Source organism: Gouania willdenowi, chromosome 12 (assembly GCF_900634775.1).
Source record: "Gouania willdenowi chromosome 12, fGouWil2.1, whole genome shotgun sequence".
NCBI classification, from domain to species: domain Eukaryota; kingdom Metazoa; phylum Chordata; class Actinopteri; order Blenniiformes; family Gobiesocidae; genus Gouania; species Gouania willdenowi.
In genome coordinates, this window is record NC_041055.1 from 13,171,789 (window position 1) to 13,198,809 (window position 27,021).

Consider the following 27,021-nt stretch of genomic DNA (forward strand, 5'->3'; position numbering starts at 1 on the left):
TAATCTCTCCACATTTGTCACCAATTTGTAATATAAATACTGTTTGCAGGGCTCGAGACTGCGACCAAAATGGTTGCAGGTATATCTTCAGTGTGTGCGAGTGAAAATTTTATCTGGTCGCATCTGTGCGAGTGCGTATGGGTGACCTTATTTTGGACGGAGCGGCTGAGCGTCACACAGAGTGCACCTCTCTCTCGCTCCGCGCTGAGGGTGAGGAGACGGTGCGCGCTCACGCAACTTGGCTGCAGGTAATGCAACAGTGAATGCACAGAGTATAAACATCACTGTGCTCCTTTGGAATGCATGTGATCCGCGAACGAAGCCAGGCATAACGAGCCATTCACTGAATGCGCGCTCACAATGAGAGCAGCAGTAAAAAGGAAGCACGCACTGAGCGCAGCAATTGAACGTACACGTTTGTCATGGAGGGGCCAGAACTGATGGACTATGATGCCAGGTCAGATGTTCAGCTGTGGTCCTCCCAGGGCAGGGGTCTGCAACCTGTCGCTCTGGGGCCTAATGTGGCCCTTTGACTTTTTTACAATGGCTCCCTATAGCTTTAAAAAAAAAAACAGTTGAAATGAGTTATTTTTTACAGAGGCTATTAATGATAAAATCAAGATATAACAATTTGTTAACCTAAAATAAATCACGTTGTGCAATGACTCGGCCACCTTAATACGCCACCTCCTGCAACATCTACAGATCATCAACTTTCCTGCACCTGTGGCTAACTTTAAGTTTTAAATCCCTGGTAAGATAACTAAACCAATAACACTATTCTGGAAGAAAATATAAATATTATTTGCGTGGGGACAGATTCATTTAAAACGACAATGTGCCGGTTAAATATGCATGCATTATGTGTGGCAAGAAATTATCAATTAGCATGTGTTGACCACATGATCACGCGTGATCAAATTCAAGTTACTTTTTGTAGCATTTCAAATACAAAAACTAAAAAAATCTTCTTTATATAACATTGTGTTCATGTAAACTGAGATGCTTAAAATTTTGAAGATGAAAGATACTGTTTTATTTCTTCATGTCAATTTATTTTATTTTATTTTAAACTGTTTTAAGTTGCCATTTACATGATCAATATTAATCAAATTAAATTAAATCAAACATTATTCTATATCATTTCAACTGTATAGAATCTAATACACTGTATTGTCTTCATTGAGAAGGTATTTTTTCGGCTCCAGGAGGACTTTAATCCAGATGAGATGAGGCAAAATGGAGTAAAGGTTGCAGACCCCTGACCAGGGGAAGAGGGTTAGGAGACCCCACTGTCTCCTCTGAATTGAATTCCATGGGGTGAAGCAATGCAGATGCTAAGTTATGCTACGGTTAAGTTAATTCAAAAATAATTTAAAATTATGTAAAAGAAATGACCGGTTATTTAACCACTGCTTGTTGCAGAAAAACTTAATGTCACTAAGACCTGAAAAGATTTAGCAAATATATCTTGAGTCATTGTTAATCTTTACTTCATACAAAACTACAGTACGTCAGTTAAGTCAACTATTCATTAGCATGCACGGCTATGCTGTACGCTCTCCCCACCCCTGCTCAAAAAAATGGAAAAAAGGGTGCGCCCAAATTCTGTGCTGGTGCCACCACTGGAAAAGTTAGTGTTGAGCCCTGTGTTGGATTTGGTGATTTGATATAAATAAAGATAATAGTGGTACATTTGTTTGGTTACTTTAATTGATGGATAACGACACATATACCTTGTTTAAAAGTATGAAATAGCCACAAAGTGAGGAAAAGGAATAGTTATGCATAAAAAAATAATTATAACTGTTAATATCGTGATAATCGTTGATTAATCGAATCGTAGCACCCTGAATCATAATCGAATCGTGAGGTCCGTTAGATGGCACACCCCTACAACACAATAGCAACATTCACTTTCAGCACAACCAAAATAATGTCTGTCACTCCTCATGTCCCACTCTCTCCCTCTTCACTGTTCCTTTCCCCCGTTAGGGTGCAACAGCGCCCTCTTTTTTTATTTTGTTTTCTCCAATTAAGTTTTACTTACCCTTCCTTAAAGAGGGCTGGTGATGGTTTCAATGAAACAATGAAAAGAAGGTATATTTTTCATTGCAAGAATAAAATATGCATAGCTGTTGCAAAAATATTGCATTAAAGGTAGTGTTAACCTAAAATAGCATATGTAGACAAGGAAAAAAATATGGAAAAAGCTTATTAAAAAGCACCTAATCATTCTGGGATAAAAGCCAAGTCCCGTGACAGTTCCACCCCTCTGTGCTCTGTTTTGTCCTCAACGTGATTCCAATCTCCTAGGAACAAAATGCAGCTTTCTGCCAGCAGGATTCAGTTTTAATGTCCGAATTCCTCTGCATGTATGAATTAACTCAGTGATAACAAGCAGCAGGTGAAATAAAACTATAAGTATCTGTTTGAATGTAAAACTTACTTTAGTTTCTTCCAGGCGTCCATAAACCTGCCAGAAATACTTGGTGAAGAGGTCTTTCCCAATAGGCTGCCCATTGATTCGAATCCTCTCCCTGACTTGAACTAAATGTGGGGAGCTACAAATGAAAGGAATATAGCCACACATTAGTTTAATGTCAGTATAAACCGTAAAAGCGGCGCTGGCTATGATAATTGCTATGGCCGGAGGAGAAGGGACTGCCCTCTCTCCCTCCCGTCGGCTCCGACACACACTGATCCCTGGTCATCACGTCCATCACTGGAGCGATGAAGTGAGGAAGTTCAAGCATTGCATTAGCATTCCTCACTTTGATAACCATTCTAATGTATTGTAGCAAGCTTATACTATACCATTCCGTGTTTGAAGGGGGAGTGTTCATGGGCGTGTCAAACAGGCTCGGAGTTTGTTAAAGAGACAGAGGTGAAATCGAAACATCAAGAACAGCGTTGCCACAAAGGAAAATTTATTTAAGTTATTTTGGATATTTGCTGCATATTCCAAACAATATTGGGTAGCACAATTATTTGAGTATGCTATAGATTGGTACTATATGCCTGAAAAAAAAAACATGATAACCCCCTTTAAACATTCTTCCGGTTTCTCCAGTAGTCCTGACTACTGACAATTTCTGTGTCAGTAGTCAGGACTACTGACTATTGATCAGTGTGTGAGAGTTTCTGTTATTTTGATACTACCGACATCTTTGTGATGAATTTCCATGCCCAAAAAAGCTATCGTCTTCCTTTCCTTCTTGTGTGTGAATTGAATGTTTTTGGTGGCGTTTAGGTGGTCTACGAGTTCTTGTGAGTGTCAATGTTTGTGATCGCGGATAACGGGTCTCCCATGGCAAATCCTTCTTTTTGGCTGTATATTGTCTGTTATCAACTGTGGGGATTGTGGGTTTTTTGATTGTCTTGTCATTCCTGAGTCGCTCCAGTACAATGTGTAGTGTGAAGTCGACAGAGGTTTAAGTGAATAGGGATATTACGTCGTGGGAAATGAGGATCTCATCTTTTTCTCGTCATGTTTTTGATTTATTGTTCCAGTTGTTTGCAGTGGTGGCACAGGTAGCGATTAGAACAAAAAAATAAAAAAGAATTAAGACACGCTTGAAGCATCCACTGTTGAATCAATCCTTTTTCTTCATGGATAATCCTTATATTTGATGCATGGATTATGTAAATTGAGCCATCTCTAGTGCGCACTGCACACCTGTGTGTTTGACGGGCACTTGTTTCCCTTGCGCTGATCTGATAACAAACAGTTGTCTATTGAGTGTTAATAAAAGCAGGCTTACCACTGAGACAAACGTAAATATGTAATTTGTACGAGGAAAAAACAAGTTTTAATTGTAGGTTTTGGGTCGGGCGCAGATATAAATACCGAATGTCTGTCGGACCCGTCGATTTCAGTTTCGGTTGGAGCCAAAGCTTGAATAAGGTTCATACCATAAATGGTCTGTGTTTAACCACCAAAAACCAAAACAAAATATTTGTCTCGTCAAATGTTGAGGACCTAAGGGGTGATAAAGGGACAAAGCTTTTCAGTCAAGTAGGTTGAAACTGGATCCTCTTTGCACAGCAGGATGAGTGTGCGTATGAGAGTAAGGTTGATGCTGCCGTCTGCTATGCATGTGGACTGAGCACATGCAATGTTGCATCATACACTTAACTGACAGTGACAGAGAGAGTTAACAGGAAAAAAAGCCTGTCTACTTACAAAACAAATCAGTTGCCTACATTAATAAAATCACAAATGTCACCCATTGTAATTTTATTATTTTGTAAATAATGAACAACTTTTAATATTGAAATTGAAAGTCAAAGTCCCTGCATATTTAATAAGTCGACAACATCGACCAATTGGTTGACTAAATGACCAAAGTCGGCAACCCTAGACTGATCCTATGCTGTCGACAATGGAGCGGAATGGGGAGTCCTTTTTGTGTATTTTGGGTGTTCCATAACTCTGAGGGGTGATGTTTGCTGTGGGTACTAAATGGTTATATGCACCCTGCGTATGGACACATTAAGGCATATCACCTCTGAGGAAGACTAGCAGTTGAAACATGTCAGGAAAAACGATTTCCTGAAAAACATTGTCTAAATGAATTAAACCTTAACATACATTTCAAAAAAGACAAAAAGGAACTTACTGGAACTAACAAGAATAAAAGTTAACGGCAGCCTTTCGAATAAAATCAAACTAATGGGTCGGTTTGGACCCATGTCTTAAATCAGCTGTAAAATACATTAAAAATATTCTATCATCCAATTTGTTTCTCATCTCTTCGTTGCCTGTTAGGCTTCCTATTCAATGAAAAATATTGGTTCTAATATTTTTGGTGTGGGGGCGTCTGAGCCTTTTTTGTGTAGTATACCCTTAGATTTCAATTTTTTTTTTTTTAAATGTGAAACATTTTAATAACTACGTGTGTCAAAACCATAGAACTGCAAAACTGGTTCCCCAGTTTTGCGATAATTTGTAAATGAGTTTTTATAGAATTGAAATGCCAATTACACAGTCAATTGTCTGAACTTAATTACAACTAATTTCAGCTGTTTCAAACAGCCTTTTCAATTACAATTATAAATACATCATAATTGTAATTAATTATCAATTACAATTATAATTGACCCCAACCTTGCCTGCTTCACCGCAACGAAGCAACACGACTTACCCGCTGGCCACAGCAATGCAAGTTCTTGAGATTTCAATTACATTGGTAAAAATACTTTAGATATGAAAATAAAAGTTTATTGCATTTGAAAGGGTGTACTTGCATTATAATATACTAGTACAGTGACCGTCAGAAGTATGTATTCATATAGTGGGAGCAAGTACAGTTGTCAATTATGGTCAAATGAGTATGTGTTTGAAGGTTGGATGTACAAAGAGGTGCACATACTCAGTAGTGTTATAAAGGGGTATATCTGTGGGTGCAAAGTAAAACAGCATGAGTGATTTCCCTGGTTTGATTCTATGGGACATGCGCATAATAAATGTGTTTGTTGTTATTTTTTTACTCATTTTTATATTTTTTTTCATTTGGTGTATTTTTCTGTATTGTGTGTTTTTTTGGAGCCATTATGTGTATTTTTGTATCTTTCTGTTGTCTTTTTGTGCATTTTTTGTATAATTATTGTTTTTTGTTGCCAATGTAGTGTGATTCTGGAGTCATTTTGTGTATTTTTGTATCTTTTTTGGTGTAGTTTTTTGCATTTCTGTTGTTTTTTGTGTATTTTTTGGATAAATATTTATTTTAGGTTTAATGAAGATTTCATTATAATATTATTAACTATAATAATATATTCTCGTGCAATAAATTGAAAAATGAATACACAGCTATTTAACAAATTTACAATTGTAGTTATGCTATGTAACAACTTCCTTACCTGTAAAACCCAGTGCGAAAGCCATAACTCCTGAGTATTTGTTCAGTGAATGCACATGTCGACCCCTGAAAGACCAACACCAGCTCTCAGACATCATTGATACACAAACACACAGCTATCTTTGGGTCAGAAGTGACATGTTTAAATACACAAATGACCTTCTGTGTGAGGCTGTGTATTAGAAACTCTGACATTTGACTTCAGTCCAAAAGGTTTTTTAGATGTTAATCATCTGAATGAGTCACTGACCGAGACTTTACAGCTCAGACAACTGCGCCACTCACCTTGCCCTTTGTACCCGTCACATGAATAATATTGAGATGATCGAGTTCCTCCACCTTCAAAACACAAAGGCACGTCGGCACACAAATCAGAATAATATACAGAGACATGATTAGAACACGTGCAATCCCCGTAGTCGTCACAGCACTGTACCCTTAAGGTGTTTTCACACTGAACGCAACTTTAGCGACTCGATTACATTCAAACTCAATGTAAATGACGCGATGTCAAGTGATTCCAGCGATTCAATCCCGTGCCCTGAGTCACTTAAAGTGGTTCAAAGTTGAAAAATCGTAACATTTCAAGAGACTTCGAGTGACGCTGTCGCGATATCCAATCGGCAATGAGTTTCTCCCCAAGTCACACCCCTGGTTGCCACTGTCTGTAGAGCCGGAGGCTGTAGTGAGAGGATTGTACACTTCTTCAACTTACTGGGGCCAAAACTAAAGTGGCATACTCCTTGAATAAGCCTTTTAAATTCTAAGTATATTTTGAGTGAACTCATCTTTTAGTAACGCCAAAAGTTGAGCATTTAAACCGTAAGTGCAAGTGGCAGAGTCAATTGTAAGTGCTGTAAACAAACTCAGTGCTGCTGCCAGCTCTGCAGACATACTATTGCCCGGTCGTCAAGTCAATGGAGCAATAAAGCGACCAAAACGCACGAATATGTGCAAGCGACCCATAACGGGCACTTTAAGCGACTATAGTCGCTGAATTCGCTTTCAGTTTGAACGCACCTTTTGGATGTGTCATGCTGTGAAGAACAAATTTTATGTATACATTTCAGGGCTCCTAATTGATATGCATATAACACACTAACATTTTGTAAAGGTTGTCAAGAAGCAACTCACTGTGAGGCCGGCTCGGGTCAAGAAGCCAATCATGGCCTGCAGCTGGAGCTGAGGATGACCTCGCTCTTGCCGTACCTGCTCCAGGGCACTGGCATTGGTCTGCAGCGTGTTCAGGGTGCAAACAGCATCCTACAGTTTTGAAATTAAACAAAACTCAGGGTTAAAAACCAAGCCAGCCAAAGAATAAAGTGATATAATAAATCCTAACACAAGACTAAAACTCAAACTGATCTCCACCAACAAAATTTTAACTAGGAATGGGAGATACATTCTTTTCTTTTTAAATCACGTCACTTGTTTTTTTGGTAAAATTACAATCACAATTTTATAATTTAGATTATACAGACTATTTTGCAAACATTTTGCCAGTAAAACCAACCAATTTATCTATTAAAAATTCATATTCAGGAAATTCTGAATATGATTTTTGAAGAGATATTTTCCTGAATAGAAAAAAGATAATTTAAGGCCCAGTAATGCTATTTTTCACACATCTCAAATTGTTCCAAGAACTGCAACAACATAGTATTTGAGGTTTATTTTCCCAAACTCATCTGTTTCATGTAATTTTAGGCCTCTGAAAAGTCACTTTCAGACCGTTCCTAAAAACAGGCAGTTTTGTGGGCCTTTGTGCATATGCATGAATAGGTGTAAAAAGTTTGTCCGAAGTACAAGAAGCTCAACAGCAGGTAAACAACTACAACATTCTACATTTGTTCTGTTTGAAAGAAACGAAACATATCGTTGTGTTTGTGCGTATGTTCGTGGTTTGTGTGTAATTTGCGTGCGAGAGATACTTCTTTATCTTAGATTCATCAGTTTCAAAAACGTTTAAATGTTCTTTATATTTAAACTTAAATTGTACACAATGGTGGTAATAGTTTAAAGATAAAGCCACAAGTTTTTACTTTTTTTTTTTTACCTGAAGTGTGAGTGAGGACTCAGGTCTGTAATGGAGTGAGGATGGTTTAATTGCATTAAGACAGGGGTTAAAGTAAATTATGACAGCTACTCAAATTTGTTTGATGAAGTATTTTTAAGCTACTTGTACTTTATGTGTGTGTGCGTGTGTGGGCTACTAACTTGCCTTAACCTAATACTGTAAATAAAACAACTTAATTATTGAGTTGTTGTAAATTGTGTGCTATAATACATATTATCTCTCACTTTTTCAGAAAACAACAAACAATGACAGGCTTCATGATGAAGACACCTTGTAACCACAGAGAGAAGCTGTGGTGACTGAGAATATTCTCTACATGATTATCAGTGACATGAGGCATATGTCTATGGTTGAAGATGAAGCTTCACTACAATGATCCTCACCTTTAATCCAGGTCACACACATCCCTCAAGAACACATTTTACAAAGCTCATGGGGAGAAAATATGAAGAGACTTTAAAGGAAGTGAAGACTGAAATTAACAGATAGCAAACTGTCTCTCACTGGTGATATATGGACACGTGTAGCCAATGAAGTCTACTTTAGGGTGACCTGCCACTACCTTCACAATGGGAAGAATAAAGAAGATGAAATTCTAACTTTTTTGACACTCATGTTAATAAACACCTAGTTTAAAGCTGCAGCCTGTGTAATCATGAGACTTGTATGGAATCAGCAGGTTCTGCAGTGACAACAGTAACTACAGTCTACTCCTCCGCCACAAAGCTCACAAGTGGCTGCAGCATTCCCAGCTGCAGGTCAGAGCATCCGCATTCCCAGCTGCAGGTCAGAGCATCCGTATCCAGACTACTAATTAATTGCTGATGTTCTCTCCACCTTGGATATGCTTCTCTTAGGTTTGCACGGGATTTATCCCATTTGTTATTGCTCTCCCTCTGACATCAGTACACGGGGCGCACAGTCACAGATTTTCACTTCCGAGTCGGCACGAACCTCCATGCAGTTCGTTCTGCCCGAATGTTTGGGCCATTGGACTGTTGCCTTTTTTCCACTTGCTTTGCCGTGAACCCGTTGTGCCCAATGTCGCAATGGGGACTTCTCTGGCTAAAATGTCCACCATTGCCAATAGTAATGCCCCAAAACAGCTCATGGAACACTTGATTCATAAAAAGATCTCTGATTGACTGAAAAGTACTGTCATGCTCCTGGATTTCTAAAGCTCAAAAACAGAGCCTAGAGAATGAGCAGAGGTCCAGTGTCCTCTCAGAACATTTTGAATTACAATATGTTCAAAGGTCAGTATGGATTTGTGACCAAATGAACCAAAATATATATTAAATAGATAAAATTGCGTACTGTAGCTTTAAGCAGCGTTTTGAACCCTTATTTTCTACATTTTGAAGGATCATATCCTTTGAAAGATAAAACGTTACATTAGTATGTGTGTGTATATATAAATATATATTATACTGGTGGATAAAGAGCAATATTCATAGCAATATTTTTCTAAAAATAGCGATAGGCAATAAAAACGCGTACGGAAAAGAAGCTGTAATCTTTGCACCGGAGAGACAGATAGAAAATCAGATTTAGTCACCCTATATATATCCTGTATAAAACAGCCCAGCACAGAGGGCCATTCATTTACTAATTTAAAGACAACAGTGAGGAGAACGAAGTGGAAAATACTGTGTGTAAGTGGGTTTCTTGCCTTCACTAAAAAAGTATGGCATCAACACCACGTGTTTAATAGCTGTCATACTTAAACACTTATACTCTGTTCTGACACGCTTGAACTCAAACTCCGTCCCTCAGCCATGTTCGGCCAAGCTGAACTCAAACCGTCAGCGCAACACAGTCTCAGTCAGACTCTGACACTTTTGGCTAGGTAGCTAACCAGCAGCCGGGTAACGGGTACCTGATACTCCATCCCCGGTATGTGGGGCTCCGTCTGAGTGCTGTAATGTCCGCGTGAAGTAACAATCGAGCCGCGCACGCAGTCTTGCCGTCGGAGCCACGAGGAGAACCGAAAACCGCGCGGTAACACGCGCCACAGGAATACCATGGTCCACACACACTGAGCCGTCAGAGGAAGTGCTGCCAAATATGGGATGATCCGGTCATCCTACGACATCACTAGGGGGACACGCCTCTTTTTAAAGCGTTTATCTATTCAATGTATTTATTTATTTTAAAGAAGGATAATACTTAATCAGTAACACTTAGTAAATATGAGAGATTGTCCAATTGATAATTTTCATTTAAAAAATTCAAAACATTAACACAGAGTCATAACTACCTCACTCCTCAATAAATTTTAGCTTGGAGGTTAATTGCACTTTTTTTTTTTTTCATTAAAAATAGGCACTTTTATAGATGTATGCGATTACCTTTTTTTTTTTCCTTCTTAAAGAGTAACTAAACCTCAACCCACTTTTTTTCCTGCTGAATACATTTGGGTATTAAGTAGTCATCTTGATTGATCCTAGTCCAACTTTTAACATTTTAGTAAACATATTTAAATTTTGTGTATTTAATTGTAAACTGTCAATCACTGCCCTCTAAGGTTGAACGCAGACTATTACAACTGAATTTTGCAATTGACTGAGACATATTATGTCACTAACTTTAACTGTTGTCCCCGCCCCTCCTATAAATGATGAGAGGAGGGAGGAGGGTTTCCTATGTTAAATCAAAGATGTGAAACAGTAATATAAAAACTAAGATTTGGGCATTGTGGATTAAATAATACTTCATTCAAAATGGCAAAGCACGAGAGTAGTGGGTGAGAGTACTGTGAACAGCAAGAAACAGTTAAACATGTCTTTATGCAATGTAAGAGGTATGAAGCAGAGGACAGTTAATTTGTAATCTCAGGAGGGAAAAGATGCATCTGGATATAATTGATATTTTGCAAAAAGAGTCAGAAAAAGGAAGCTGAAGAACAGGGTTTCCTCCTCGTTGAGCATTGATTGACAGCTCCAATGCAGAACTCCTTTCTGTATATGATGCTTTTGACTCTGTGCTTCTATAAAGAGCAGATTCTGTGCTAATCAGAGGGTTCATCAAGCTATGTGTGTATGTACAGACACATTGTGTGCGTATGTGTGCGCGCTGATGTGCGTGTACTTTTCGGGTCTGGATAAAAGCCGGAATTCCTCCAGAACTCGGAATTCTGTCACATACACACACAGTATAGTCTCAGAATTCCGCCACATACACACAAAGTATAGCCTCGGAATTCCAACTGGACACCATGTCATTTCTCAATTCTAAGTATGCATACTCCGTACTTGTGAACTCCTGGGTACGGACTCGTGGGACCAGACTTGGAGAACGAACTTGGGGAGTGCGCAAGCGTGGACATACTCGTTGTTTTGGGACAAAGCAAACTTCCCGACATTGTTGTGTGGAGTATGTGTGCTCCGCTGTAAACATCAAAGAAAAGAAAATGTATCATTGAGTAAGTGTCATTGTTGTAAATATTAATTATTTTGTAAACCAATAAAACATTTGGTCATAAATTGAAAAATTCTGAACAGATTTGATGAAAATGTTATGTATAACAACAATAATAAAATATTTGATATCGTAAAAAGGTATTTGAATTGTTACTTAATAATCAAATGTTTTAGGTACTGAATTAGGTATAGAAATAAAAAATAAATAAATACAAAAATAAGCTAAAAAGCTAATAAATGAATAATTCCGGATAGATTTTGGAAATACTTTAGGCCCACGAAGATAAAATTATTAATAATATTGATAATAATAATATATGAACGTAATTCTCCTTCTTTAATAAGGTATTTTAATGCTCAATAATTACATGTTTTAGGTATTACATTTAAAAAAATAAAATGAAATAATGTCCTGAAAATATTTTCTTTAGGACAAAACAAAATCTTATTATTATTATGTTCCATATGCTGGTCAATGTATTTTTATCTTATTTCATTTTTTTACTTAAACATGTGCGGCTTATCCTCCTCCGTCGTCACCTTTGAAATCATGCGCGTGTTCGAAGTGCATGCTGGGAAATAATAATAATAATAATTTAAACTTTTAATTATTATTATTTATTTTTTTTTTTACAAAAAATACATGTACATTTTAAACCAGGCTACAAGACACAATGATACACCCTGGCACTTGCTGGAGAAGTAAAAAACAAAACAAGTCTCTTGATGCATGCTCGGTAAAACGGGTGGAGCAAGTTCTCATCCGGGGATTTACAGCGGATTTGCTGAGAAGCGGCCTTTGGCTGCGTCCGAATATTCCCTCCTATCTCCTTCACTATCGACTGTTCCTTCACCACGGAAGTGTTTCAGTGCTGGCCATGATAAAGAGCGTCCGAGTTCTCTTTAAGCTCATGAAAAAAGTCTCACTGCTTCCTTTTTTATTTTTATACTTCCTTTAGCCAAGGAAACACTGATGCATCCTTTACCAAAGGAGACGAGATAATGCTGACGCACAATTCCTTGCGGTAACAACATTTAAACGGACACGCACACCCGAGTGCTGACAAATAACGGAGATCATGTAAGTTACTAACGCAATAATATGCCTTGAACAACTTTAAATACATAATATAAAAGCCATATATTACTATATGTAAGACAAATTATTAGATTATAACTGACATAAAACAGACATTCTGGTTCAAGAATAAGAAATCAGAGACATTCTTAGCCACATTATGTTTTATTCAACATAATACATATTTCTGATTGGAAGGTGAGTGTGAGCAACCATTCTCAATGTGACATTCTTTTAGTTTAACTTTTGCTCCTCATAGCCTGGTAGCCTATTTTCCTTTGATTTACATTCAAACAGTGTGATTTTTGAGATTATATTAGTGGAAAGTGCTATAAATGTGCTTTTAATCCATTTCCGGAAATTTGTAGTTTTCACCACGCAGACTTCACTAACCTTCGCAGATTATTACGTCACCTAGTTGAAGTGCCCGATTGGCCGTTTCCTTTACTCCTCTCATAACACCTTTCCTTATCTCGTGACGTCATCCACGGGGTTATGGAAAAGTAGATAAAAAAGGAAATCGGAGGGACTATTTGGACGCTGGTGTACTTATACTGCCAGCTCGGGCCGTTCCAAACTCACAGCAGGAATCCCCCCCTCCCTGTCTTTTTTATGGCACGGTAGAACGGACGTGATCACCAGCTCAACTCAGTTCCCACAGACAAACACGTCATTACGTTCATTTACGACACATGTGACATTACGTCATCATTAAGCGACTCTGGGTTTGTTGTTGACAGTACATGCCGTTAATTTTATATCTTCTGTTGCGTAGGGTAACTATACGTCCAGATTTACCCAGACACGTCCTCTTTTGGATTATACGAACCGACTGAGTTTCCCAGGGTCCCTGAACGCAACACGGTCATTCAAATGACCGTAACTCTACTCATATTTGCTCTATCGGGAAAAATAACATCAGTTTATGGAAGATAAAAAGTTGCTCTTTACAGCCAGTGTCGGTAAATTAAATTTTACGATGATGTGCAGGGCTCCAGTAATGATGGCTTCATACAATAATAATAATAACAACAACCACGGTACACACAACAGAGAAGCTTCCAGTGAATATTTTACAAATAAAAAAAGTTCACTGATGGTGACATTGAGACATTGTGTGACAAAGATATCACAAGTTGTTATTTTGAGAAGAGTCATATTTATGATTAAAAGGTATGATTGTATTATTCTATAAAGTCTAGAATTATCTGGCTCGTCTTCCTTTCTGTGTTCACAGCATAACCTTATATTTAGTTCTAAAAAAAATTGTTTACAGCTAATTTTACTCATTATTATTACACATCATCCTGCATGTGCATTATATACAGTATAAATGTATAGATTTTACCAACTGTTAGAGAAACATTTTTATTAAATACAAAGCAAACGACATGCAAACAGAAAAACAAAGATGGAAATAGTGTTTTTAAATTGTGAAATCAGTGACTTGTTGAAAAGTGCTGAGGTGCAGTGGAGGGTCTCCTTCTGCAGAGATGTGATAATGAGGGGTTCGAGTAAAACCCGGAATTCCGAGGAATTTCCGAGGGTACAAATATGCATATAAACGCATAATACTGGTATATTAACCCATATAAACCAAAAAATATGGAAATGGGACATTTTACTGCTGCAAATGTAAAACATATTACTGGTATTATGAGAACAGGATACGTTTTTTTGGTTTATGTGGGTTAATATACCAGTAATATGTATTTATATCCTCAGAAATAGCCGGACCCGATGATGAGCTGCTACACTTTGTTACTGTCCCGCTGTCGGTTAAGTAAAGAGAAGTCCTGACGGTCATGGTGTCCTCTGCCTCCATTAGTTCTCTGAGATGTCGTTCATATAACCTCTGGTAACGCCAACTCTGACCTTTTCATCGTCTAACGAGCACTTCTGACACCGCTATCATTACGGAATGCTGATGTTTATGTGCCGTAAAGTGTCGCGCGGTACCAACGACACTTCATTTGCGCGCGTCCAGTTGCGTGTGCGCATGCGCGGCACGCTGTTTGGACCACCTCTTCCAGCGGGACCATCGGGCCGTTGTCCCCCCTGCGGTGCAGTTCACAGCTACGCAGGCCAGACAATGGTCCCCCATGGTTTCACACATGCACAGAGCTGGTTAGGAATGGCCCTGGTTCTGTTGCAATGTCAAACCTTCATCTTATTTAACTAATATGAGGTGCTTGTAGTTCTTACCCAAACCTTCAGTTTTTAAAAAAAACAGGAACCCCATGGCAACCAAGGCCTCTTCCTTTTCTGGCTGAAATATCTAACAAAAATGTGTGTATGTGGTGGTGTAGTAAGCAAACCTTTTCAACTCCTTTGTTCATTCAAAGTGTGTTAGCAGGTTCTCTGTCACAGCGAATGGTTACCAAGAAACACAGCACGACACGTATTTTTTTTCTCCCCGTGATACAGGTGCAGGCATATTCATCACATGATTGACATACGTCACTTCCTTGGGGGAAAAAAAAACAGAAAATGGGAACACATCTCAACACCCCCACTTGTTCACTCTTTCTGATTCCCTTTGAACCAAATAAGTAGGCCTGTACAGTGTACACCCTAATAACATAGGCATTGTGTTTACATATATCTGTCCCTGATACAGGTATAAGTCACACACCAAACAAAATCATATCAAACTTTGACAATTGAGATTTGGTTTCTGACTTTGTCAATACATCAGCAACCATTTCATTAGTGGGCCAATAGATCAGGTGAATCCTGCCTGTATTAACTTTGGGTCTCACAAAGTGATATTTGATATCAACGCGTCTACAGCGTTGTCTCTGTACAGGATTCTTGGCTAAAGCAATAGCTCCCTGGTTGTCCTCGTATAGACTACATGAGTATTTGCGGCCATCAAAACACTCCAAGAGCTGCTGTAGATACATACACTCTTGTATGGTCACGGCTAAAGCCATATACTCAGCCTCGCAGGTGGATAGTGCTACAGTAGGCTGTCTCTTACTTTTCCATGACACTAGTGGTCCATCTTTGTTTAGGCTAATGCAGTACCCTGTGGTGCTTTTCCGGTCACTCACATCTGCAGCCCAATTGGCATCACTGTAAGTATAAATGACATCATTATCACTGTACTTTCTGAAACAGCCTTTTGCTTCCTGTCCCCTTCAAGTATCGCGAAGTATGCTTTACTGTAGCCCACTGTTCAGATGTAGGTCTTGTAAAATACTAAGATAGTTTACTGACCACAAAATTCAAATCTGGCCTAGTACAGGTGGCTAGATAGATTAAGCTGCTGACTGCCTCTGTATTTTCTTACATGATTCATTAATTCATCATCATTATAATCTAGTTTCTGCTCACAAGGGGTAGCTCTAGCTTTACAGTTTACCATGTCAAACCATTCCAATATTTTATGAATATATCTTGATTGGGTCATTGTCATACATTCATTAGTCTGCTCAAAATCAATCCCTAGGAAATGTTTTAACTGTCCTAAATCTTTCATACTAAATTTTGACTGGAGCATTTCTTTCACACATATAAGTACATTCTCATTACTGACGGCAATAATCAAATCATCAACCCATATTATGATGTGAATGATTTCATTGTCTTTCATTCTGCTATAAACACAGTGGTCAGCTGGGTTCTGTACAAAATTGTTCTTGCACAAAAACTCATGCAACATATAGTTCCAGTTACGACCTGACTGTTTTAGTCCGTATAGTGATTTTTGCACTTTACACACCAGTCTGTCCTTAGATTTCACTTTATAGCCTTGTGGTTGTTCAATGTAAATCTCACACTCTATTGGTGCATGTAAATAGGCGGTTTGCACATCCATCTGATGTACTATGAGATTCTCCTGAGCTGCCTTTTGTGCCAGCAGTCTGATACTGGTCATGTTCGCAGTAGGGGAGAAAGTCTCATCATAGTTCACACCTTTCTTCTGACTACATCCCTTAGCCACGTATCAAGCCTTATATTTGTCTGATCCATCTGGGTTCTTTTTGAGTGCATAGACCCATTTACCCCCCACCACATCTTTACCCAGTGGTAGTGTGGTCAGGGTAAAGGTCTCATTGTCCTTTAAAGATTGGATCTCTTCATTCATAGCACTAACCCACTGTTTTACATCTGGTGAGGTTATAGCCTCTTTGCATGTTTGAGGTATGTTACATAAAAGTCTGTAACAATAATCAATATTGGTTTCATCCTCAAAACTACATACATAATCATCTAAATAACCAGGTCTCCTCCTCTCTCTAGTCGGATAGCGTCTCTGATCAGATATGTTCTCATCCTCTTTTGGTGATTTTTCTGGCTCTTTATTCATCATTTGTATCTAATTATCACTCTGCACTGTGATTCCTTGTTCTTCAGATACTTAACAGGTGGGGTTTTTACAGTCTGTCTGTTAACCACAAACTCATCCTCATCTGCATCCAGCACTTCTGCACTTGACTTGGATATAAACTCCACTAGTCTATGTTTTTGCACTTTTCTTTTGCTGGGATAGTACACTAAATAGGTGGGGCTATTCTTATCGTATCCAACAAAGACCCCCTTCTCACACCTTGAGTCCAACTTTCCCTTCTGCTGTTTGTATGAATAACATAATTGTCCAATTTTTTGCATTCTTGAAACATTGGGCTTTCTGTCAGTTAGCATGTAGTAGGGAGTCTGCTTAGTACGGTTGCTAAAGCATCTATTCCTCACTACTACAGCTGTTTGGACAGCATAGGTCCACATCATCTTTGGTGGCCCACTTTGTAAAAGCATACACCTAGCCATGTCAAACAGTGTTCTCCAGTTGCGTTCAGCAGTGCCATTCTGGTGTGGAGAGTATGGGGCAGATGTCTCATGCCTAATACCACTCCTGCACATTAAACTATTGAACTCTTTTCCTGTGTATTCTGTTCCATTATCAGATCTCATACATTTAACATGCCCATAAGGAGCTATGTCCGCCAGAAAATTCTCAGTAGCTTTCACTGTGTCACTTTTATTTTTCAGGAAATACACAAACATTGCACTAGAATAATCATCCGTAAATGCTAGTGCATATTTATGACCTTCTCTGGACATTGGGTCGATTGGACCAGCTAAATCTGTGTACACCATTTCCAGAGGTGCTTTAGCTCTGGCATCTGGACTTCTATTCCTGGTTTGTATAAACTTCCCTTGTGTGCAGACTTCACATTGTGGTATAGTTTTGTTTCCCTTATCTTTTAATTCCATACCATCAACTACATTCTTCAGTTTCATGATATCTCCATAATTGCAATGTCCTAGGATTTCATGCCAAGTCTGTAAATCATGGCATTTCTTACACTGGTCATTGCTAGCATTGTCTACAGTGTGCAGATAGTAAAGTTTATTGTGTACATGTATTGGAAATTTGGTACCGTCTTTATGTAACAGAACATTCTTCTTCTCACTGAAGATGACCGTAGCTCCGCAGGAGGTGACAGCCTTAACAGAGAAGATATCCTGGGGATATGTCGGAATTTACAGGGCGCTCCTCAGCGTTGTTTTGAAATGACGCCCCCTGCTGTCGACCAGCCACACCTCTGCATCCCCTCTGCGCTTTGCGACCCCACTCCTGGTACTATTAGCCAGCTCAACGCAGTGCGTCCCGGCTTGGAAACTTTCGTCAAACTTCCTGAACTTTGTGATGTCTGTGATTATGTGTGACGTTGCTCCCGCATCCACCATCAGACCTCTGCTCTTCACGTCTGGTACCGGCATCTCCGCGTCGCTTATGCGGAAAGCATACTCCTTCTCCGCCGCGTCAGACACTCCCCGTGCGTTATCCCGCTGCTGCTTCTTCCTTCTACACACTGCGCTGTTGTGTGTGGTACTTTTACAGTGATAACACCACTGTTTACGCTGACAGCCTCTGGATATGTGGCCTTTTGCTCCACATTTGTAGCACACAATGTCTGGATTGTCCTTTGCGCTCTGTGCGCGTCATCACATTGTCTTCAGGTGCAGTGATTTTTGAGAGATTTTTAACAGCTGTTATTCCTCAGAACTGTGCTTTCAGTTGTGACATCAGTCATACCAATTTTTTTACGGTGATGTAAAATGAATCGTTCATTAAAAAATTCTTTATCCCAACAGTTATGCTTCAATTATGAAAGCTTGGTAGTAACACTGCCTTATTTGCCAAGACAAAACTCGGTCAATAAGAACTATTCAAATATTTATTGAGATAGTCTTTTGCTTTTGAGCAGTTTCACATAACAGACATTAATTAAATTTTACCCACTGTTTTAGTCAATGTATTGGCATGCATTATGAATTAGTCTTGCTGTCTCACAACTTGATTGCAATGCAGCTTGATTTAATGACTTTGTATTTCTCTCAAATCTGATTAATTATTATTGTTTTTCTACATTAGTTTTTTTCTGTTACACCTCTGTCCAGCTTGCACTCATAGGCACATATGAGAATGAGATCATTCAAAACATGTCTTTAGGATCAAATTAGGACTGTTTTAAAATATCAAGAGGTTATGGATTATCACAAGACAACATGAAGATACAGTATCTAAACATCTAACTAATCTTTGAAACAACTACAAAACTGTTGCAGCAGATGGCAATGTTGCTCTGGCTTTAAAAGACAAACAGCATGGAGGAAAAAAACAGCAGCTCAGCAGGCAGTAGATGGTAGTCTAGCTTCATTTTACTATTGGATGGGTGAGTTTGAGAGAATTCTTGGGGGATATGGAGGTCTCTGTTGTCACGCATACTGGAAGATAACCATAGTATGAAAATCTTAACACGGTATGGGGAAAAGATTGAGTGGGTGGTGGGATAAAGAGGAATGAATGGGAAAAAAAGGGGTGTCAGAAGGATAAAATAGGATTCATGGAGGTTGAACAGAAGGACAGAGTGTATGAGTGACAGAGATTAAAGGGGCTGAAACACATGAGACGGAGCGGATGGTGGAAACAGGGCTGGTTTTATTCTGATGAGAGTGCTGGCAGAGGATGGTGAGTGGGTGGGAATATTCTCTCACACCTGCCATTGCGTTAGACTACTTAATCTACAAAGCTTACACAGGAATTCAGTTTAATGGCATTATTAATGCCTTTTGATAACATTGTAAATGTCACCCAATCATGGACCCGCTGCCTCCCTAACATTTGCCCATATGGCATGGGTTGTTTAGTAAAGTCAAGGCATTCCTTCCTGAATACTTTATTTTTTGCTCTAGTCACTGTGTGAAACATGGTCAACTGCATGCAAACTAATACATATCTCCTCATGTATATTAATTTCCATACAAAGAGCAAAGAAAGAAACAAGAGGCTAAAAGCATTCATAACTTGCTCAGCTTGCTTTTCTTGATGTGACTTGCATGAATTACTTCAGGCACCTATTTAATTTCCTCAACCGAGTAGCACTGTAGTACAATTAACCAAATGACCCTTTAATCATGTCATCTCTCTGTATGTATTTCGCTGACAGAAATGAGCAAATCTGAGTGCCCATTTCAGCCGATCACCCAAAGCAAAATATAATGGAAACCTAATGAGGTGTATTAAATGTCGCTATTTTCTATTCCCTCACTTTAACCAGACACCAGTTCTAAATAGAGGTAGTTTATGTTCCTTTTTTTTCCTCAGAGAAACAGAAAACTTATAAGAAATATGTAAAAATTATGCTTTTTTTGTATACAGATTATCACTTTTTTTTCCTGGTGGATGGTCAACAAGACAATGGAAAGAAATATTTATTGATGAAGGAAGTAAATCCCCTTGTCTAATAATAATGCATTGGAATTTATGTAGCTCCTTTTAAAGACACTCAAAGCACTTTACGATGCATTCATTCCACACACAGTGGTGGGAAGCTACTTTTGTAGCCAAAGCTGCCATGGGGCAGACTGATGGAAGCGAGACTGCCATACTGCGCCATCGGCCCCTCACACCACCACCAACACTCACGCAAACACCACATTTATAGTAGGCAATGTACAGTCTGTAGAGTGCCCTAAAGCTGCCAATTAATTTTCATTAACGACTGTCTGTAAGGACCATTAACCAGGATAGAAAATAATTACCTCACCAAGAGAACTGACCTGTTCATGGCACAGATAAGTGTTAACAAACGGTGCACCTTTGTGACACAGCTGTCATACACAGACTGTGGTAAAATTATTTCTGATGAATAATTTGCAATTGAGACTAATGGGAATCATTATGCTAATACACTGAATAGGGACCAGCCCTTGTAAACAGATGTGTCTCTTTGTGGGCGACTGTGGATCAGGTGGTAGAGGGTCATCTTCTGATCGAGAGGTTGGGGGTTCGATCCCAGTACCTGACTATGTGTCGAAGTGTCCTTGGGCAAGACACTGAACCCTAAGTTGCTCCCAGTGGTCGACTAGTGCCTTGCATGGCAGTCCTGTCCCACTGGTGTGTGGATGTGAGAGTGATTGGGTGAATGAGCTGATATGTAAAGCTTTGAGACTGCTTCAGTGTGGTGATAAAGCGCTATATAAATCAAGTCCATTTACCATTTGCTTCTATGAACAACTTTGGAAGAGAAATCTGCTCATCCAATTAAAGGTTGCATTTAAAAACACAAAGGGGCAGACCTACTAAGATGTCAAATGATTGCTGCAATATTTCTTGTGTGGACAAATACTTTAGATGCACAATTTCCTTACCTCCTGTGCCTCATTAAAGTTGCAGCTTTAATGCAGAGGTTGTTGAGATTGCCCTATTTAAATAAGTGTTTGGCACTTATAAAGTGTTCAACATGAAGAACGTAGGAGAGCTGAGTGAGTGAAAGCGCAAAATTAAATCAGAAGCTTTTAGAGTGAGATGTCTGTCACTTTAAACGATCTTTGCACGCATGCATGTTTATCTTCTGGGTTGTACTGTTTCATGTTGTGTGAAGGTAATAAAACTGTGGCGTGCACCTGAGTTGAGAGTAACATTTCTCCTGTGGTTCTTCATCTAACGAATAAAGTGGGTTTAATACACGGTGTAGAAGGATGTCTACACGAGCACACACATCGAGGGAGAGCTCCCGGCCGGCAAGAGAGGCTGCTAACGAGTCAACAGGTTATGGGCCTAGACATACTCCAAATCATCTCATATACGGACGCGGGCCGCCGCCACAGTTTGACGGAGATGAAGCAAGATACCACATTTGGGAGGCAAGATTCATGCTGCGTTTAGTTGCTATGCTGTAAAGGAGTGGAACAAACTGCCAGCTGAGCTGAAGTCAGCATCCAATGTGAACATTTTTAAATCAAAGTTAAAGGCACTTTTTTCTCTACTGCGTATGATTGAGAAGGAGAGTTTTGGTCTTGTTTTTGACGTAATGTGTTTTTTGATTATTTTAATTGAGTTTATTGATGCTTTTAAATTATGTTCTTATAGATTTGAAGCTGTTGAATGTTTTCTGTTGCACTCTTTGTTCATGTAAGTCACATTGAGTTGCCTTGTGTATGAAATGCGCTATACAAATAAATTTGCCTTGCCTTGACTTACTTAAAAACAATTGGCCTCAAAGACACCATACTGGGAAGGGATTTAATGGTGGCGGAAGCCATGGAGACTGGTAGGAAGAATGAACTTGCTTATGGAGAACTGTGCGGTTTCTTGGATGATACGACACTAATGCTAATACTGTATGAAGCCCCAGACGACGGGAGGAAAAGTCTGGAAATATTGATGCGCCAATTTGAGTCAGAAGAAAAAACGTTGGCTTATACACAGAGCCAATCAACATGCTAATGCCTAATGGCAAAGAGCTAGTGGACTATTTGACCCTTATTGAGAAGATAATTGCGGCATTAAAAAGAGCAAAGGAACCACTCAGTGATGCACTTCTGGTGGCGATGGTGCTAAAAGGCTTGACGGATGAATAAATAGACCCTTTCCAAAAAATTAGAATATCATGGAAATTTTGTTTAATTTCCATAATTCCATTCAAAAAGTTAAACTTTCATAGATTGTAGATTCAGGGCCCACAATTTTAATAATTTCAAGTATTTATTTGTTTATTTTTACATAGTTTGGGCTTCCAACTCATAAAACCCATGAAAACAGGATTTCAAAAAAATTAGAATACTGTGAAGAAATCATCATTTACTTTTCAGTTTTTGTAGGAAAAAAGAGGAGAAGAAAGACTGGATTGTTGGCCAGTGGTCCAAGGTCCTCTTTTCTGATGAAAGTAAAGTGTGCATTTCATTTGGGAATCAAGGTCCAAGGGTTTGGAGGAAGACGGGTGAGGAACAGAACCCAAGCAACTTGTCGTCCAGTGTGAAATATCCACAGTCGGTCATGATTTGGGTGCAATGTTTTGTTCTGCATGTAACTCAGACAAGAGAGATGTTAACCTTCATTGACAAGTTTTGAATGCACGCTGCAATACCGCAGCAGGCCCCAGACTGATGAAGTGATGACCGCAAAACACCAAGCGTCCCAACCAAAGGAAAAAGAAGGGAAATATTCCAACGGGGATTGTTTCGTTTGTGAGAAAATGGGGCATAGAGCAAGAAACTGTAGAAACAAAGAGAAGAAAAACCACCGGAGCTGCAGGCAGGAAACTTGCTCTGCATACGGTGGCCACAAAGGGACAACCATTTCAGGAGTGGAGCAGGATCGCACTTCTGTGCGAGAGAGACAAAGTTCAGCTTTAAAAGGAATAATAACAAAATTGTGCTCCCTAATGATACAACATGCAATATGAAGGTAAGAAGTAGATTGTATTACCTGGACAATGTGACAAAACAAGCTGGCATGAAATAATGTGCCACTGCAATTATAGTGATGTTCTTACACATACTTACCACTCGACGTGAATCATTGCGGACCATGAACAAGTTTAACCTTCTCTTTAACGTTCTAAAGACAAGTGGGAAATCAGTACTGAGCAACATGCAGTGCAAACTGAAACCCACAGTAGAGGAGTTACACATAAAAAGCTACGGTTGTATTATATCCAGCTGCACTGTTTGCTTCATTACAACATTGTTGTACGTGTTCATTTGTTGTGGTGAACTTCCGTGAAGTGTCTCAATGCGTGTGCGCGCACTGTGTGTTTGGGATCCCCCAAAATAATCCCTGTTTTTATTAAAAAAAACAAAAAAAAAAACAACCTGTAATCTGAAAGCACGTTACCCCTCCCCCACAAATACAATTAAATATCTAGGCTTAAATATATCACCAAACCTAAATGAATTAATTAAACTGAACCTAGATCTGCTGTTGGATAAAGTCACAGAAGATCTGCTGAGATGGAACAATCTCCCCATCTCACTCCTTGGCAGAATAGCCTCAGTTAAAATGAAAATCTTACCTAAAATAAACAATCTGTTCTCTATGATCCCGCTGAAACCACCAACACAATGGTTCAAAAGATTAAATTCTGCAATTACAAAATTCTATGCTAGGAATTAAAAACCCAAAATAAGCCTTTCAACCCTTCAAAAAAACAAAAGCGAAGGTGGGTTGGAAGCCCCTAATTTCACGCATTATTACCTAGCAAACGAAATTCTATTTTTAACTGAATGGCTAAAACCAAAAGAATACCACAACACCTGGCTAGAAATAGAGCAGCTACACTGCAAACATATTAAACTCTCTGATTTCCCTTTTATCACTGCAACCCTCAAACTGCTTTAAAAACCCACTGATTGCCTCCACCCTGACTGCGTGGTGGAAAGCCCTGGACATTACAAATGTTCAATTAAAAACTAGTATGCTGTCTCCAATCTGGCACAACCCCGACTTTAGAAACAGAAAAACACCACTCTATCTAAAAACATGGGAAGAGAGTGGAATTATTCATCTCCAAGACCTCTTCGAAAATGATAAGATCAGGACATATAACAATCTAACCCAAACATTCAATATAAATAAAAGTAATTTTCTTCAGTACTCACAAGTAACAGAGACAATTAAGAAAAATACCGCAATAGATTTAATCACCTTACAACCTCCAGAACTGGCCATATATATGAAAAAAATCTCAACAAAAACAAAAAAACTGTCAAAAATATACTGAGCACTCTTGAACACTAACTCTGATCACTAACCAATCGCTAAATGGGAAGCTGAACTCTCAATCACCACGAACACCAATTTCTGGACCGAATTTTGTTGTAATACTTTTAAGATGACTAAAAACACAAATCTTCAGCTAATTCAATACAAGGTCCTCCACAGATCCCACATTACACAACAGAAAATGTATAAAATGGGCTTCTCCCCAACAGACATCTGCTCTCAGTGCACCCAGGGAACAGCTGATTCATATTTACATGCCGTATGGCTTTGTTCGCCAGTTCAACAGTTTTGGTTTCTAATCACTGAAAAACTGTCCTCCATTTTGGACTGCAAGGTTCCTCTATCTCCAAATCTATGTCTGTTAGGAGACCTGACTATGCCTGATCTTCCAGCAAACCAATCACAATCCATCCTTGCGGCACTCGCCATAGCAAAAAAAACAATATTACTGAATTGGAAAGATAAAAAATCGTTAAGCATAAACCAATGGCGAAATCTCCTCATAGAATTTATTTCCATGGAAAAGATGTCTGCTCTCAGAAAAAATAAAATAACCTGCTTTGAGAAGCGTTGGACTCCTTTTCTAATTGCATTGAATCTCGATTTTTCAATTTTAGCCTGATGATCTAGCCTGCAAGCAACTGCCAGCACCACTCTTTACTAACACACTGATCTAACTGTAGACCTGGACATCCATGGGCTTGTGCCTCTGCGGGGGCGTGCGTCCCTTTCGGGTGCTCTCGTGGTCCCTGTGCGGTTTGGTGTTGCTCTCCTGCCCCCTTCGTACACGTCTGGGTGGCCCTTGGGGCTGGGGGCCTGCGTGTTTCTCTGCCACTCTTTCCTCTTGCTCTCTGTCCCCCTGTCTCGTCCTCCCCCCCTCCTCCGCCTTCACTCTGCGCCTGCTCTCCTGTTGGGTTTGGCGTGGGGGGCTCCTGTCGGCCCGGGATGCTGGTGGGGGGGCTGTGGCCTTCGCTTGAGGGGCGGGCGTGACTGCGCCGGGTGGGTAGCTTGGGGGTTGGCTCGTCTGGGGGCCTGGGGTGGTGGGGTTCATGGCTTCGGGACGGGGGGTCAGGGGTGGGGGTGGCGCTGGGGGTGGCTGCTCTTGGGGGCGGCGATTGTGTCCTGGGTTGTTGGGTGGCAGGGTGTTGCGGTGGGTTGCTCCGCCGGGCCGGTCTGGGCCGCCTTGGCCTGGTTCCCTGGGGCGCGCCTTTGCTGAGGGTGACCCCCCCCCCGGGGGCTCACTTGGGGGACCGCAGGGGCCGGCTTGTGTAGCTTTGGGGGAGGGAAGGGTGGGGCCTCGCCTGTGCTGGGGCCTCCCCTGGGTCGTGCTGGGGTAGCCAGGCCCTGTGGGTGCCGTGTCTGGGTGGGGGTGTCCCGGGGGTGGGTCTTTGTGTTCGGCGTCTCGGGGCTCGCCCCCCCTCTGTCTGCCCGGGGACTGGCCGCAGTTCAGCAGGGTGCCGCGCCGCCTTGGGCGGGGTGGGCTGGTGGCTGGGACCCGTTGTCCTCCGGGCTGTGCTGGCGTCGGGGGTGTCTCATGTCGGCGCGTGGGTGATTGGGGGTGGCCTCCTTGGGAGGGGGTGCTCTGCTGGCGACGTTGGTGTGGGGTTGCGGTGCCTGGCTGGGGGTGCATGGGTTCGCCTGCCTGTCGGTCCGTAGCTGGCAGGGTGGCCCTGCCTGGGTGGTTGGTGGCATCCTCTCTTGTCGGGGGGGCGGGGCCGCCGACCTGTGGAGGGTGCTATGTCGTGGTGTCGTGCGAGCCTGCGCTGGCCCTGGTGTGGGGGCTGGCCTCTCTCCTGCTCGGCCGCCGCCTGCTTTGGCGGGGCGGGCCGCTCTGTGCTGGCTGGCGGCGGGGGTCTCCGGTTGTGATGCTTGGCGCGTCCCTGGGGCCCGCAGTGCCGCGTGCCCGTCTGCGCCATCTACCCTCTCCGGTGGCCCGCCATGCAGATGGGCCGGGCTCCTACCAGACAGGCCTCCAACATGGGCACTTCACATCACTCACTCCCAGCTGGACTGGCTCACCCACTTGTTGCACCACACTCACATAGCCGACCCTTGGGGGGGCTGGATGGTGGAGAGGGCCGCCACCTGTGCTACTAAGTAGTGGCACCGGGGCGGCACTCCCACCTCTGCCTGCCCTACTAATCCCTCCAATTTTAATTACACCTCAACACACCACCCCCCGGAGGGTGGGACAACCATTTCCACCCTCCGGAGCTATTGCACCACATACACATATACTGTATACACATAGGCTGGATGGGGAGCACCGTTCCCCATCCAGCCTATGTTGCTGGGGGCTCTCTTTGCGGGGTCTCTCCGGGCGGTGCCGGCCTGGTGGGGCGTGGGGGTGCCCCTTCCCTACGGGTGGGGCTTGGTGCTTGTCTCGTCTCCTGGTTGCCTTGGGGACGCGCCTCGCGGCGTGTGGGTCTGGGGTGGCCTGCCGCGCCGAGGTGGGTGGTGGGGCACTGGGGGGTGCTGGCCTCTGTGCCGGGGTTGGGGCGGGGTTGCTTGGCACTCTGGGATGGTGCTCTTTGCTGGGGGGCGGCTCTAGCTGTTCCGGTGGT

At 41.0% G+C, this 27,021-nt stretch overlaps 1 protein-coding gene across 5 annotated transcripts in view; it reads right to left on the reverse strand.

The window, feature by feature from the left end:
* LOC114472986 (folylpolyglutamate synthase, mitochondrial-like) overlaps window positions 1-13,093 on the reverse strand; it is a 40,396-nt gene extending 27,303 nt beyond the window's left edge. For 3 of the 5 annotated variants that reach the window (XM_028462327.1, XM_028462326.1, XM_028462330.1), the window contains exons 1-5: window positions 9,818-9,991; window positions 6,996-7,124; window positions 6,147-6,200; window positions 5,863-5,927; window positions 2,450-2,564 (exon numbers count right to left, since the gene is read on the reverse strand). In XM_028462327.1, coding sequence (XP_028318128.1) covers window positions 2,450-2,564; window positions 5,863-5,927; window positions 6,147-6,200; window positions 6,996-7,124; window positions 9,818-9,964 — 510 coding nt within the window. In that variant the 5' untranslated portion in view covers window positions 9,965-9,991. Of the gene's footprint in view, window positions 1-2,449; window positions 2,565-5,862; window positions 5,928-6,146; window positions 6,201-6,995; window positions 7,125-9,817; window positions 9,992-11,192; window positions 11,328-12,831 lie in introns of those variants that run through there. The other 2 variants (XM_028462328.1, XM_028462329.1) reach the window with 2 other exon arrangements.
* Window positions 13,094-27,021: the final 13,928 nt, after the last annotated feature.